At 39.6% G+C, this 15346-nt stretch overlaps 2 protein-coding genes across 2 annotated transcripts; both read left to right on the top strand.

Annotated features, from left to right (window-relative positions):
- Positions 1–2112: 2112 nt before the first annotated feature.
- Positions 2113–8566, top strand: c5h1orf159 (chromosome 5 C1orf159 homolog). The gene is made up of 9 exons (XM_034083373.1): positions 2113–2304; positions 3213–3293; positions 3384–3468; positions 4246–4341; positions 4430–4486; positions 4806–4940; positions 5929–5954; positions 6065–6089; positions 6397–8566. The coding sequence occupies exons 2-9, from the start codon at positions 3222–3224 to the stop codon at positions 6480–6482; spliced, it is 582 nt and encodes a 193-aa protein (XP_033939264.1). The 5' UTR covers positions 2113–2304; positions 3213–3221; the 3' UTR covers positions 6483–8566.
- A 766-nt stretch (positions 8567–9332) lies between these two features.
- perm1b (PPARGC1 and ESRR induced regulator, muscle 1b) lies at positions 9333–15328 on the top strand. Its single transcript, XM_034082298.1, has 4 exons — positions 9333–9460; positions 10085–12911; positions 13017–13133; positions 13694–15328. The coding sequence occupies exons 2-4, from the start codon at positions 10109–10111 to the stop codon at positions 13768–13770; spliced, it is 2997 nt and encodes a 998-aa protein (XP_033938189.1). The 5' UTR covers positions 9333–9460; positions 10085–10108; the 3' UTR covers positions 13771–15328.
- The last annotated feature ends 18 nt before the right edge of the window (positions 15329–15346 follow it).

Here is a 15346-nt window from a genome sequence, read left to right as displayed (position 1 = left end):
TTCACATGCCTCGTTTCCTAATATGGGAATTGATGAGTGCCTGGAAACATAAAATGTCAGACTTGCCTGTGTTTTGGGAGTGGAGCATTTGAGTGTTACCACCCCTTCCGGCTTCAATCTCCTCCCTCCATACACCACCAGCACTGTCTTTGTAGGCTGCAGTTTGAGGTGTGTTCTTCTTTCACGTCTGGCTTTTCGGGTCATCGCTGTGAATACTTTCAGTGGCAGGACGTTGGCCTCTGCTCCTGTGTCCAACTTAAACTTCACACACATACAGTCAACATTTACATTAGAATGCCACGACTTGTCAGCTTTAGACTTTAGCTGATCAATGTTCACTGTCCCAACATATAGGGTGTCTATTTCCGGAGAAACATCATGTACTGTCTTGTGATGTTGGGCTTTAGCTGACCTACACATTGTTGCATAGTGATTCTGTTTTCCACAATTACGGCAGGATACTCCGTATGCTGGACACTGTCTTGGCTGGTGTGATTTACCACATTGTGTGCATGTTTCATGCCTTTGTCCCATGTCTTGTGTACGTTGTACAGGCAGTGTGCGTGTCTTTTGTCCTTGTCGACTGTTCTTGTGCACTGCAAGTACAGACATCTCCTGGGCTGCTGCATTCATAGCTAGCATTTGAACTTTGGCCGTCTCAGCAGCTCTGCAGGTGTCTATGGCCCTTTCTAATGTGAGATTAGGTTCTCTTAAAAGTCTCTCTTTCAGTCTCTGGTCATTCATACTAAACACAATCTTGTCTCTGATCATGTCATTTTCTGTGGTATGAAATTCACAATCCTTGCTCTTTTGCTTGAGCTCTGTCACATATTTCTCAATCGTGGTGTTACCTGACATAGGATGTGCCCAAAACTGATGTCTCTCAAACACTGTGTTCTTCTTAGGCAGACAATAGGCTCTGAATGCTGCTAGAATATCCTTAACAGTCTGTTCATCTTCTTCTTCACCTTCATCTTCACCATGTGCGATGTCTAGCGTGTTGTAAACTTCAAGAGCCTCCTCTCCTAGTGCATGCAGCAGTATGGCCACTTTAATCTTCCTGTCCTTACCGTCTGCACCACTCGCGGTCATGTAGATTTGGAAGCGTTGTTCCCATCGTCGCCAGTTTTCTCCCAAGTTGCCACTGAGTACCAGTGGAGATGGTAATTCGAATCGATCCATCTCTCTTTTTTCTTTCTTCCAAAAAAATTGCGACTCCCGCTCTCTGGGGACCGCACCTGTTAGCTTTAGGCTAACAAAACTTTCATCTGTTTAGCTCCGGCAAAGTGACGAACTGGACCGACTTCTGACACCATGTAATAGTCCTTTAGGCTATATAGTTGACCGCAGGTCATGGAGAATAATGAGGTATCCGTAGCCCTTTGTATGATGCATCTTTATTGCTTGACAGGTCTACAGCCGTGACACACATCGATCACTCCTAGATGCGGGCTTGCATACACTCCTATCACTCCGCCGCCGCACCCCATCACTAACGTCCTGATGGTATATGTGCGCGGCACTATATACTACACGGGTCTCAGTTGGTTTGGTGTCCTATGCTTACTTTTAATACTTGTACAACTTTTGGCCCGTCATTTCAATTCCCCATTTCAGCGACCAGTCTCTGATTGTGTTACGTTATTATGAGAGTGCTCTCATACTTGTTTGATTCTGAAATTGTATATATTTATATACATATGTGTGTGTATATGTCTGCATCTGTAGCCTGTTATTGTCTCATTATACCGCACTGTGAATGAATTAAAAGTAAATATATAAGTCATCATGAACACATCTGTCCAACAGACAGAGGGCTGCTGTGCCTCCTGTCACCATGAATGGACGTCTCTTTAAAATGATCGCTCAGAGGAGAGGAGTTCTCATTTCTCTAACCGCCTGCTGCTCCCACTCCTCTCTCCTCGGTTCCCCTCCTCAGTCCTCCGCTCGCATCTCCTGTGGGCGGCACCAAATCTCGAGGAGGGGAGTCGAGAATAGGAGTCGAGGAGGGGAAATTTGAGTATTGAGAAACCTCTATAGATCCACATCTTTTATTCACATAAATACCTGTAATTTTATTTTGAAAATCGTACCCGGAAGTGTGCATGCTAAATGAAATCAGGTAGCTACAGCAATGAGCTACGCACTGACAGTCTGTGGTTGAATTGCAGAGGTGTGTTGATGAAAAATCTGCCAAACTATCAGTGACTTTCTAAAAAAAAAAGACCTCTGCGGCGAAACCGATCTGAATCTGATTACACCACATCAAGGAGTTTGGTCAGGCCAAAGCCTAGGGATTGGCAGGTGAGTTAACTTTTAGTTATGTGCTGCTGCTCTGTCTGTGATTATAAAACAGATTTGAAGGGATAAGTCAGTGAATCTACTTCTCTAACGCTGGCATCGTAATGTTATCTCTGACCGAAGACTGAACTTCCTCCCTGTGACAGGTGCTAGCTAGCTAAACACCTTGCATGTATCCTGTGTAACTCAAATGACGTTAGCACACTACATGCAAATGACTGAGAAATTAAATATGTTGGTTAAAGCTCTAACGTTACCAATACATTGTGTTGCATTAAAAATGTAGTTGTAAAAGTTATAAAGAAAAGATATGCAGGAATGAGAGCTCTGTGTGTATTTAAACTAAGGTGTTTGTGTGCATCTCTAACGTTTTAGTTAGGATGCAACATCAAACATATGTTAAACCTATTCTCAGCCAAAAGGTGATTTGAACCTATAATTATATTGTGACATCAGCTAAGTTAAAGGAACAAAGTGTGGGCTGATGCATGGCTCCATGCGTCAAATAAACAGGGGGCAGCATTGCACTTCCACTACTAATTTTGTGACATTTTAACATTATTTAGGTGCAGGCTTTGAATAAGGCCAGTGGGTTTTCTGGTTCTTTCTGCACTGTATATCCTTTCTTTACTTTTCCAAGTTTTGTAAATTGGGTGCATAAAGATAAACTTCAAATTGAACTACTCAGTCCATATATTTTTAATTTAGTCATCAGTGATAAGAAAAGAAAAAAGGGCAACTACTAACAGCAGAGCACAGATATGTAGAATTAGACCAATCTATTGCATACCGTGTATATAACAAACCAGTGAAATTGTGTTGTTGAAATTGCTCTTCTTTTAATAGGTAAATGTATCTGATCTCATCAAAGTCAGTGAGGTGTATTTAATCAAGTCTGTTTGATCTTTTAGGCATTGATTATGGCTCTGTCGTTCCTTCTGGTCTTGGCTGCAACTGTGATTCTGATCAGACCCGAGACACCTGTCACTAAGGTAGAAAAACGGATATTACTCAGCCAAAGAGTTAATGTGTGATTTTCTCATGAAATACTGATTTGTTAATCTGTGAATGTGGGTCCGTAGGCTTTACATCAGAACTCGCTTGAGTGCTGCAGCGAGAAACAGAGAGGGAACAATTCATGTTCGAATGACACCCACTGTGAGCCAGGTAATGTTTTTGAGCTTTGAATCATCCTGGCACACATACCAAACTGAAACTTTGAGCCACACTTTTTAACTTTACTTTTATTTTTATCCTTTTCGGTTAGAGATAAGCAAGAGTGAAATGATACTCTGCCCATACATGTGTGTATCGCTATTTTGATATGTATATATTTCCTTTCTAGTTTGTACTCCTTTGCAATGCTTCATAACCTTGCAAGATAGGAATTTCCCAATTTGGGATCAAAGTTCACAGAATTTTATATAGAATTAATATTTTTTAAATGTCAGTCTATGTGCTGATGTGTTACCATTATGCTTAGCAATGTGTGGAAAGAAGGAAACCAGCCTTTTTAGTTTTTTTATTCATTTTAAACTGGCAAACAGTTTTAGTGGATAATCAAAATATTTAAACTTCAGCAATATATACTATATATAATGGGGCGTGTGGTGCAGTGGGTTGTCCATAGGTGTTCGGATCAGGGGGTCACAGGTTCAAACCCCACTGCAGTTAGCATATCGTTGTGTCCCTGGGCAAGACACTTCACCCCAAATTGCTCCTGTGGGGATTGCCCACAGTATTGAGTACGTAAGTCGCTTTGGATAAAAGCGTCTAACAAGCAACATGTAATATACTGTATTTGTGGATGTACCATAAATACAGTATATATTGAAAAATGTAACATAATGTTATGACTATTACATTGCAGAGTGGAATTAATATTTATTTTGACCATGGTACAAAAGGACAGGAAATGGGATTTTTCTTGTTTTTTCTTTTCAGGATGCTTCTTGCGTGTCCTTGAGAACAGCAACACTGTCTGCATATTCTGTGACTCAGCAGCTGTGGATTTGGATAACATAACAGTCTGCACCTACAGTAAGGACAAGGCCTGTTTTCAAATAAATAAAATGTCTGAATGTAACACATTTATTTTTAAAATATGTCCTTTTTGTGTGCTCACTAGACTATACATTGGAAAAGAAAAATCACACAACTGTAACGACTGTCATTCCAAAAATTGGTAAGATATCTCAATCCATTAGCTTAAGCATATTATTTGTTTCTTGGCCTATAAGAATATATTTCTAAAGTTTAAATTATACAAAAACAACTGCAATTTCATTTTTAAGTAGATGTCCTTTAAATTGAGTAAATTAACCATGGTTAAGGATTTTATAATCCGTTTGTATTATTATCATTTGAAATGTAAGTTAGATAAAATAACCCAGTGCCACAGGTTACAACCTCTGTGTGATGTAATAGTAAATAGCTCCAGCATCTAATATATTCAGATCCTTTCTCACAAATCATTTAGTGTGTTTTCTAATATTTCTCAACAGGAGGGCCAGGTGTGGCAGCCTCTCTTCTTCTGGGAACACTGTTGATCAGTCTGTTCCTGATCCTCTCTGTTGCCTCCTTTTTCTACCTCAAACGCTCCAACAGACTCCCAAACATCTTCTACCGCCGCAACAAAGGTAAGCACTACACCGCTCTGAGAGACTGTAGTTATGCAAACAAAGTGCTGTCAACCCACCACACCCATTAGATCAAATACACTGAACAAAAATATAAACGCAACACTTTTGTTTTTGCTCCCATTTTTCATGAGATGAACTCAAAGATCTAAAACATTTTCTATATTCACAAAATAACCATTTCTCTCAAATATTGTTACAAAATCTGAAAAAATCTGTGATAGTGAGCACTTAGATATAATCCATCCCACCTCACAGGTGTGGCATATCAAGATGTTGATTAGTCAACATGATTATTGCACAGGTGTGCCTTAGAATGGCCACAATAAAAGGCCACTCTGAAACGTGCATTTTTGCTTTATTGGCGGGGTCTGGGGGGGTCCGAAAAACAGTCACTATCTGGTGTGAGGGGTAGGGTTAGGGTTAGGGTAATGTTGTGAATCGAGTGGCCTGTGTTCGTCGTCCATTACATACGCCTGCCCATACCATAACCCCACCACCGCCATGGGCCACTCGATTCACAACATTACCCTAACCCTACCCCTACCCCTACCCCTCACACCAGATACTGCCTGGTTTTCAGACCCCCCCAATAAAGCAAAAATGCACGTTTCAGAGTGGCCTTTTATTGTGGCCAGCCTAAGGCACACCTGTGCAATAATCATGCTGACTAATCAGCATCTTGATATGCCACACCTGTGAGGTGGGATGGATTATCTCGGCAAAGGAGAAGTGCTCACTATCACAGATCTTTTTCAGATTTGTGAACAATATTTGAGAGAAATGGTTATTTTGTGTATATAAAAAATGTTTTAGATCTTTGAGTTCATCTCATGAAAAATGGGAGCAAAAACAAAAGTGTTGCGTTTATATTTTTGTTCAGTGTATAATAAAGCATGTACACACAATGTTACTGCTACGCTCCAGTGATAATACCTTTCTTCATTCAGCTAAACTGAAACATAACAATATCTTGTGCACTTTACAGCCTTCATATTCCAACCAAGTGAGACAGTGAGTACATTTTATGTTTCCTTCACAATGTTTGATTTTATTTTTCATATCCTCAGGAATGTCTTGTGTCTTGTAGTACAAAGACATATCTGTGTTTTTTTCTCTTCTAGGCTGTAATGATCCCCTCCTCGACAGGTAAGACGACTTCACTATCTTAACCGGGAACTTCCTGCTTTGATTCTCTGACCCTGCTGAACTGGTTGTATGTGAAGCTATGACTAATGGAAGCAGTCCAACAGTAAAAGGGATTATTTAGCAACATTGTAGACAAGTGTTAAATATATGAAAGCTGATGACAAGCTTGAATTCACAAACGAAACGTGATCAAAGCATACAAATCCAGCTTGGAGTTATCTCTGCTATTAGTTTCTCCAGTGCTTGTCTTCTCCTGTTTTCATCAAAGGTGATTTATGTTGCCTTTTGTTTTGTGTTTCTTTTGAAGTGAGGAAGCCAAGATATGTCAGAAGGGAGCGGCCCGCTGCAACCGCCGTACCTACCACATCCACCACCCAGGTTTATAATGTGTAGGAGGGGGAAAAGTAGGAGGAGGGGAGGGAGTGCTGGTAAGAGAGAACGCTCAGGAACGATGTAAGGTTTTCTTCTTATCATGTGAAGGTTCAGCAGTATGAAGAACACCAGGTGGCTTGTACTGTACCTAGGTAGCCATATTTAACTGAAGCTGCTTATGCTGCATTATTGTCACTCGGGCTGTTACTTTTCCTCTATTTTACAAGAGTGTGGGCTGTATTAAAAAAAGTCTTCTTGACACAGTCTCTATGACTAATTTATGTTAAATGTGTTTTTTTTTTACAAAACTAGTTTCAGTATTTCTCTGTACGTTTTAAACCTTACAGGCTGGTTTGTGTTTATTTTACACAGGCATGCAGCACTGTTTGTTTTTACAAGTTAACATGTTATTATCCATCTGCTGTTTAAACTATGTCATCAGTTTACTTATTTAGATGCTTTCGATATGTGGACCTGTCGAATTAAGAAATGTTTTGACATTAAGCTTCTTCTCATCTTATTAACATGTTTTATCTCTTTAAAATGTGTATAACAACTGACATGGGAAAACTTTTCCACTTGGTACGGGTCCCACTACTTGTGAATTATCGCTTTTACACTTTGGTTTTTTGATTTATCGAACAATAGTACAGTTGTGATGAGAGCTTAAAGGTGCTGGTGAGCAGATCTGTTACCTTGAGACAAAGCCAAGCTAGCTGTTTGCAGCCGTATGCTAAGCTACGCTGACCGGCTGCTGTCTATAGCCATATTTCTAACAGATCTGACAGTGGTATTGATTTTCTTATCTAACTCACTGCAAGAAGGCGGATAAACTTGTTTTTTCTAATGTCCAACTACTCCTTTTAAAGCAAAGAACTATAAAGCCAGTGACCAAGTGACAGGGCTTTTTTAGGGGGGGGGGGGTAAGTGACAGCTCAGTGACATTTTATATTTTGCTAAATAGAATGTTATTTACCTGTGATATTTATTTACATTTTGTAAAGTGCACTGAGGTTTACTGATTACAATCAGACCAACAGAATATATGATGTGTCAAATAGCGGGGTATTTTAGAGCGAGTTACTAAAGGCACTGAATGGATGAATGTGTTATTGCTTTAGTTTTTTTATTATTGCATTTGTATTTATTGTTTTTGTGAGCTTAATCAAGGTGAATGTATTACTCATGAACAACGGCATTGTGCATCGCATCATACATTTTGTTCCACAACAGACCCAGTGAAATATGAAAGAGGTGAAGAATTTAAAGTTCATATTTTTATATAGGAAGGACTGTCATCTGACATTTAAAATGCATATTTTTGTCCCTAAAGTATATCTAGATTCCAATAGATCTCTTTCCTTTAGGAATATAAAATGACTGAATCCTTGTGCACTTTATTCGTCTGAGGTCATCCTTTTAAAAGAAAATCTCAAGACTAGTTGCCAACAAGTGTGATTGTGATTTGTGTTGTTGTTGTATGGATGGCAACATATTGCTGCATTTTGAATTGTACTTGACTTCTATTAACTTTTTGCCAAATGTTGTCTGAAGAAAACTGTGTGCCATTACTGTGATTACTGTGCCATTATCAGCTTTAAAACAGCCAGGAAACATTTAAGGATGATGTGAGGAATAATTGGTTATTTAAATTATATCCAGTGGCCTTTACTGTACACTATCCTAAAACGAGGCTAGATATCTAAGTTTTATTTGCTATTTAACTACATATATTTCTCTATGTTGACGACACTAAAGCAACATGAAGTGAACCAGATAAAAGGCAGCAATCAAACCATGAATATTCCCCTTTTTGCTTGATGTGTTTGACTTACAGACAAACATTAGCTTGAAACATGTACATATTGTTTTATACAAATAACGTATTGCTTTTGTAATGAGGTAATGTACATATTCTAGTTTCAATGCCATGCAGAATTATGTATGTAATGTTTGAAGAAATAAAGCACCTTTCCATAACCATTGTTTCCCTCAGTTAAATGAACTCACGCTGCTGTGTTTTCATATCGTTCAAAGACTAATTTAAAAGTTGTTATGTTTCTTTTATGATTACTGCTGCTAATAAATAAAGAGAATAAATCATTCCTAACTGTGTGCCAGACATTAATTTATTTTTACATGACTGACAAGTTATTCTGCCAATCACATTATAATTGTATTGTTTTATTAAACAAATGAGAAACAAAGGTATTACATGTCTTTATATTCACTTGTGGTCAGCAGGGTACTATCATTATCTCTATGTAAATAGATAATAAACATGTCTTCCTTCTCTGTTCGCGACGCTGGAGAAATATAGCGGTCATCATTTAAAATTATTTTGAATATCACAATGCTGTTAAGGTTTTAGGGAGGATTTAAATATATATATATATATATATATATATCTTTGCTATCACACATACCCTAACATGATCTAAAGACAGACTGGCAAATGTGTTCAAAAATATTTAAAGTAAGACCAGTTAATTACTACTAATTCTACACTTGTGTTCTTGATTTCAAAGGGCTTTCAAGTACTTCTGTGTAAGAATTGAAACAAAGATTAAATTCTCTGGGATTGTAATGACGTACAAAGTTTTGTGGATTAATCTCTTTTTTCTATGAGAGGGAAGTAGCATATTTGTTAAGATGTTTTAAATAAATGTGAATTATGTATAAATAATACCCATGATCCATCTGCAATGTGTCATGTGTCCTTGCACTTCTACAGGGTTATAATGGAATGTATTTTGGGAGTCACCTCTAATGACTGTAAGAGGGCTTGTATTTTGAAGGTACTGAAATATCATACCTCTGGTAATAGAGGGACGGACGACTGCAGCTACATGTGACTGGACATACTACTCTATTTATAACAGTCGAGTGCAAGGCCCCGGTCTGACATACACAAGGGCAGACGGACATCAGAGCTGAAATGCCCCTGCAGGGAGTAAGAACTGCCACCTCAAAGTGGACGCTTCGTCATTCTGTAACAGGTAGGTTTTCTATGTACTATAGAAACTAAAATACATAAACGTTCTTTAACGATATGCTTCAAGTTGATTATGTACTCGAGTAGACCTGTAAACGACTTTGACGCAGAGCAAGTGATCCTAACAACTCCACACCTGAAAAATAACATTTAAACAATAACCTGTAGCTAAACAATACTACAAATGTGATCAAGTGCTAAATCTAAAGTATTATAAACATTGCATCAGTGACCCTCACTGAGTATGTTTGCTATGCTGATACAGCATGTTGTGTCCTGACATTGGAGAGCTGAATTTTTCATATCAGGTCATATGAACGGAGTATTTTGAGATATGTTATGGCTCTTGCGACTGTAGTACTCTGGTGTTTCTTAGCTGCCCTCTCAAGCTTTGAACTAACTCAGGAGCATATTTGATTTCTGAGCAACAGTTTGCTATTGACAGCTGATTACAAGCAAGGTTAAACTCCTAACCAACGCTCTATATTTAGCTCAAATTAGTTGATGGAACTTCAACTATAACTCAGTGGGGATACCAAGGCTGTACTGCAACACATTGCATTGGCCTATTCAATATACCTAAATATGCAACCCTTCCAACATTGATCTTTTGTCTTCTTATTTTCAGATTCAGGAGCATGTGAGATATAAAATGGATGATTTGGATCACAGCATTCACATTGCAAACTATGACTGGACCAGCTTCTATGAGGAGTGCGAGGAGTGTGGTCTGGTGCAGCCTTCGCTCGCCTGCCCTGATAGCTGGAGCCTCAGTGATTCAGAGGAACAGGGCAACCCAAGCTCAGTGTTCAGCGCAGGCCATCAGGAGCCAGAGCAGAGCTGTGCTGCAAGCAGTGATGGAGCTGAAGGCAGTGCTGCAGGATGCTGCATGGAGGAAGAGAACTGCACAGATGGTGTGAAGTCTGTATCAGTGCAGATGGTTCAGTGTGGTTCAGCAGGAGGACAAGAAGAAACTAAAGCTGAAGCAGGCCTTGGTAATCCTGAAGAAAATGCCTTCAACACAGCAGAGCACATCGAAGAGGAGAAACATGCCAACATCAAAACTACACTGCAAACTGAGCAACTAAATGTTCAGTGTTCAGAGGGAGAATCGTCAGAGCTGAAAAGAGGAGATGAAGCTGTGCAAATTGAGACTGACATGCATGACCTCATATCCACACAGCAACCTGACCCCATTTCCTACAACCTAACAGAGCTAGATGTAAATGAGCCTATCACTACAGACAGATCTGTGACTGAGGATGTGAGTGGTTTAAGAGCAGAGAAAGAGCGCTGGTTTGTGACAGTGAACGAGAGTCCTGCACGACAGGGAGTACGTGCTGCCTCTGTGAAAAAAAAACGAAGACAAAAAAAAACTCGTAAGGAGAGATCACTTGAAAACCACTGTAGGTTAGAGACGACAAAAGATAATAATGAAGCTAAAGTAGAACGTAACTTAGTAAACAAATGTGCTGAACCAGATTCTGAGTGTGTGCAGATGGGAGTCATTTCAGATTCATCGCAATTGTCTTTAACTTCTGATGAGGAAGACAATTTGTCAGAACAACTGGTGATGTCTCCTTCCCCTAAAGACAATATCATTGAGCCAACTGTAGAATCCAAATCAAACAACAGAATTACACCCAGAAAACCGATAAAGTTAGACAGTGTGGAGTCTGACGTATATGAAGACGGTGTTGAGTTCTTCTCCACTCACAGTTTTGACTCTGAAAGCTATCTGTCAGCTACCGAATCATGGGAGGACCTTCAGCATCTTCTCAAGGAACACCAACAACTGCAACGCTCATTATCTCTGACAGAAAACAGCTATCTATTCAATCTGACTGAGATTACCGAGGCAGACAACACGCAAGATAGAGAAATGCTTTCTTATGATGGCACTCTCTCTTTTGATATACCAGCTTCTAACTGTGAAGGTCATGAAAGCACCGATGTTCAGCCATCTGCTGGGCAAAGTGCAGACAGAATGCCAGATGACATCTCCATATGTGATAACCAAACACACAGCACGCTTCCTGCACCTACACCTGGACTCCAAAAACAGGAAGTAAATCATTTAGCATCTGGTGGCTCTTCAGTAAATCAGCTGCTCCCCATTCCTGATTTAACTGTAACCCCTTGCCCTGTGGCCGACAGCCCTGAAACATATGCCGAAGCCGCGGGACACACTCGACCTGTGTACGCCATTTCTGCTTTTTGGGATGAAATGGAAAAGTTGACGATAAATGACATTTTGCAGCTCAGGATGGGTAGAAGTACCCCTCCCAGAGATACAGTCACACCAAATGCAGATGATCACGGCCCTTTGCTCGACACAGTGGAGTATAATTTGTCTGATGGTGTTCTGATGGATACATCTGACACTGCTGATTCAGACTATTTCACACAGCCCGACGAATCCAAGCGCGATCGTTCAAGCTGCGAGTTCTCCACATCCGATTTTGAAGAAGAGTACTGGCAGTATCTTAGCGCCAGTAGGAACCACAGTCCTGACCCTCAAAGCAAAAGACAACAGAGCCCGGGCGATTCTCCTTTCACAGCACATGAGGAAGAGGAGTCTTTAAGCTCTGAAACACCTGTGCCTTTAGAGGACTATGCAGAGGATCAGGAAGCCAGTGATTTAATTTTGAGCAGACTTGGGTTGCCAAGACCGATCACAAAAAGCAAAAGCTTGCAAAATGTATCAGCTTTCAAAACAGAGGATTTATCTTTGCAGTTGTTACTCGGCAATGATGAGAGCAATTTGTTTCTCAGCAGCTGTCCATCTCTGGAAGAAAATGTGGTTTTAACAGCTAGCGACAGCCTGGGAACACAAATACCTACATCTTTACTGGGTGAACATGATCAGATATCCTTGCCCGAAGTGTTTGAATACCTTTACAGCGATGATGGAACAAACGGAGGCTCCCAATGTGTTAAAGTCTATGATCCAGTTGACATCTCAATGGTTTATGACTATTCTCTTTGTGCGTTCAGCGATGAAATGTCATTCTCTTTCCTCTACAATTTCCAGCGCAGTGAGGAGAAACCCATCCCCATTTTCTCTTGTTCTCAGCCCCTCATCAGAGAACTCACATTTCCAAATCCGGACTTTGTTTTCTTGCGCTCAGACTTCGAGGAGGAGGGCGACATCTCCCCATTCAGGATCATGTCTGGCTCTTTCTTCAAGGGGGACGATTGCGGGGTGTCTGCCTCACATGGATTCTACAATTGGAAAAGTTTGATGAGGAAGGTTCGCTTTCCTGACAAAGGGAGCATCTGGTGCAGTAGATCTGGTGCCACGGTGTTCCCAGATGAGGTTGAGAAGATCACCACGAAGAGTGTGGACCCACCACTCACAGTGCTCACTGCCAGGAGAGGCTCTTCATCTCCTTTTCTGCTGTTTAGCGAGCTAGCATTACAGAAGAGGGTGTTGGACGCTGGACAGGCAACAAGTACGTCTGAGCTGCTTATTCTCCAGACTGGATTAAAACACACCAGAGCACATTTTATTCAAAATAACCTCCTTTTTTGTTTATTCTTGTTTATGTCTCTTACAGGACAAGAGGGCATTTTCTCCTCACTGAAGCAGTCAGATATGTGCATGGTCTGCATCGCCTTTGCCTCCTGGGTGTTAAAATCATCTGATCCTGAGTCTGCTGATGCCTGGAAAGCAGGTATGAAACTTTTCCAGGGCTTCACAATACATCATTCGTTTATAAATCGTCATCACAATGTCAACCTTTTCTTGCTTTTTGTGTTCAGTTTGATGTATGCATTTACATAATGGTGGAAATAATATTATTTTCTTTATTTAACAAGATATTTGTTTTGATTCAACAGTAGGCCTATAAAAAAGTAACAGAAGGCACTTTTTTTTTATTCAACAATGTTTTTGCATTTTTCTTCGTGTTGTACAGCTCTTAACTCCTTGTATTGATATGCTGCTGTTTCAGTCAATAACCTACAAATGTAACTGGTGTCTAAAATACAAACTTTAAAGGCTGTGCAACATCTTTAGTCCGTCAGCTTCTTTCTGGGGGTGATGTCCTGCATTTCCTTTTTAAATAACTGATGAGTTTTTGAGGGGTGAACACCTTAAAATAAAGACTCGAAGAAGACTTCATTTTTTAAACCACATGTTGAGGGGCTTTAAGTATTCATCATGAAGTGATGAACTGTGTAACTTGGCGAATTGACAATTCTTCACATTAACCTTTATTTTAATCCTGTTCAGCTCTGCTGGCAAATGTGAGTGCGCTGTCGGCCATCCAGTACCTGCGGCAGTATGTGAAGAGGAGGAATCCTTCCTAACAGGATCCCTGATACACAACAAAGAAGAGCGTAATCATTTCCAAACACTTTCACTTGGGTCCATCTATAAGGATATATATACTATATATGTACTGTCTGTCATATTGCCTCAGAGTTTTCATTTCTTTCCTTGTTAAAATAAAGCACGTATGCTAGTAAGACATTTTTTGCTAAGTAAGTATGTAAAAGTTCAGTAATTTTACACTAACAGATTCCATGAAAAGAGACAAACAAAAACAAAATTCTAATATTAGTAAAAGTAGGCTATATATTCGAGACCAAGTTGGAACAAATTGGCTTAGGGTTGAAAGCCACAGACAGGATGGGGAAGTTAAAAACAACACATTGTTGGTTTTGATCTTATAATGGGATTTGTTTACCATATGAAAGTTAAAGCTTATGCCCAGCATTATCGTTTAAACATGAAAACATTTCAGCTGCATTTTAAATGTTAAGATAACTGGGTAAACTGATGTTATGTGGACCACTACGTTAGCACAGATACTCATAATTTGTTGAGCCCTTTGTGATTGCGATGGCTTTGTATGTTAATACGGCTTTAAACACACATGTTTTAATGGCAGCTTGTAGAGAGCTGATGCAAAGTGTCTCTGGAAGGTCGTAGAGGATGAAAAGGTGGATGAAAACCTGAAAAGAGTTGCGTTGTAGAGTATTGGTCCGCCTGTAAGTTGTAGGAACGTAAAGTAAGTGACTGCAGGAGCTGTGCATGATGGGTAAGCATTGGTTCCCTTATTTTGAGCTTTGTGCCCATTCGATACAAAGTAATGTCAACTTGTGACTAATCACAGGCTCACGATTTGTTTTTTTACACATTTGACACTTTAAGATTATTATATTTCCATAATGTCACACAGACTTGACAGGGTTAACCCCGTTTTAAACTACAAAACGAACAATGAAAATCTGTTTTTTTTTTAACCTCTGCCAACGAGGTTGTATTACTGCTTGGTTGGTCTGTTTATTTGTTTGTCTGTCAGCAGGTTGAAGGAAAAGGTACGGGCCTGATTTGCATGAAACTTGGCAGAAGGGTGAATTATGAGAACGCCTTCAACTCTGGAGTGGATACAAATCAGGGGGCAGACACAACAAATATGTTTCATTTGTTGCAATTGTGAGACAGGGCATTGTGCTGCATTCATGTGATGTTAGAATAATCAGAGTTTGTGTGAACGTCCTCTCATGTCAGCCGCCACATTATGAACCACTGTGCCTAAATACTATGTACTAAGCTCATCTGCTGAGATATTTTACAACCTGTGTTGCAACACAATGTAAACTTTAGAAATAGCTAAAAATATATATATTTTCCTATATAATTTATATAAACTAAAGAGAATTGACATATCCGGTTTTGTTGTCTCAAATGCTTTTATATTTTACTCTTGAACAATCTGCTGTAGTACATCTTAAAAAAGTGTTTCTGTAATTAAGCCCTTACCGATATTAACTGTGGACAAATAATAAAAAACGTCTTTAATTTCAACAGCACACAAACTGAAAGTAATGTCTAAAGTAATAAAGTTTGTCTGTGAACTAAGAGGAATTTGTGTCTTTT

The sequence above is a fragment of the Pseudochaenichthys georgianus genome, chromosome 5 (assembly GCF_902827115.2).
Source record: "Pseudochaenichthys georgianus chromosome 5, fPseGeo1.2, whole genome shotgun sequence".
In the NCBI taxonomy this organism is placed as follows: domain Eukaryota; kingdom Metazoa; phylum Chordata; class Actinopteri; order Perciformes; family Channichthyidae; genus Pseudochaenichthys; species Pseudochaenichthys georgianus.
Note: the sequence above shows the minus strand (reverse complement) of the source record. Positions and strands in the feature narration are given on the sequence as shown.

Bases quoted from the DNA above. Each gene is read 5' to 3' on its own strand.
- perm1b (XM_034082298.1), top strand. From the start codon at position 10,109: ATGGATGATTTGGATCACAGCATTCACATTGCAAACTATGACTGGACC. The intron at 12,912-13,016 runs GTACGTCTGAGC...TGTCTCTTACAG, and splicing joins GGACGCTGGACAGGCAACAA to GACAAGAGGGCATTTTCTCC. The intron at 13,134-13,693 runs GTATGAAACTTT...AATCCTGTTCAG, and splicing joins TGCTGATGCCTGGAAAGCAG to CTCTGCTGGCAAATGTGAGT.
- c5h1orf159 (XM_034083373.1), top strand. From the start codon at position 3,222: ATGGCTCTGTCGTTCCTTCTGGTCTTGGCTGCAACTGTGATTCTGATC. The intron at 3,294-3,383 runs GTAGAAAAACGG...GTGGGTCCGTAG, and splicing joins CCGAGACACCTGTCACTAAG to GCTTTACATCAGAACTCGCT. The intron at 3,469-4,245 runs GTAATGTTTTTG...TTTTCTTTTCAG, and splicing joins TGACACCCACTGTGAGCCAG to GATGCTTCTTGCGTGTCCTT.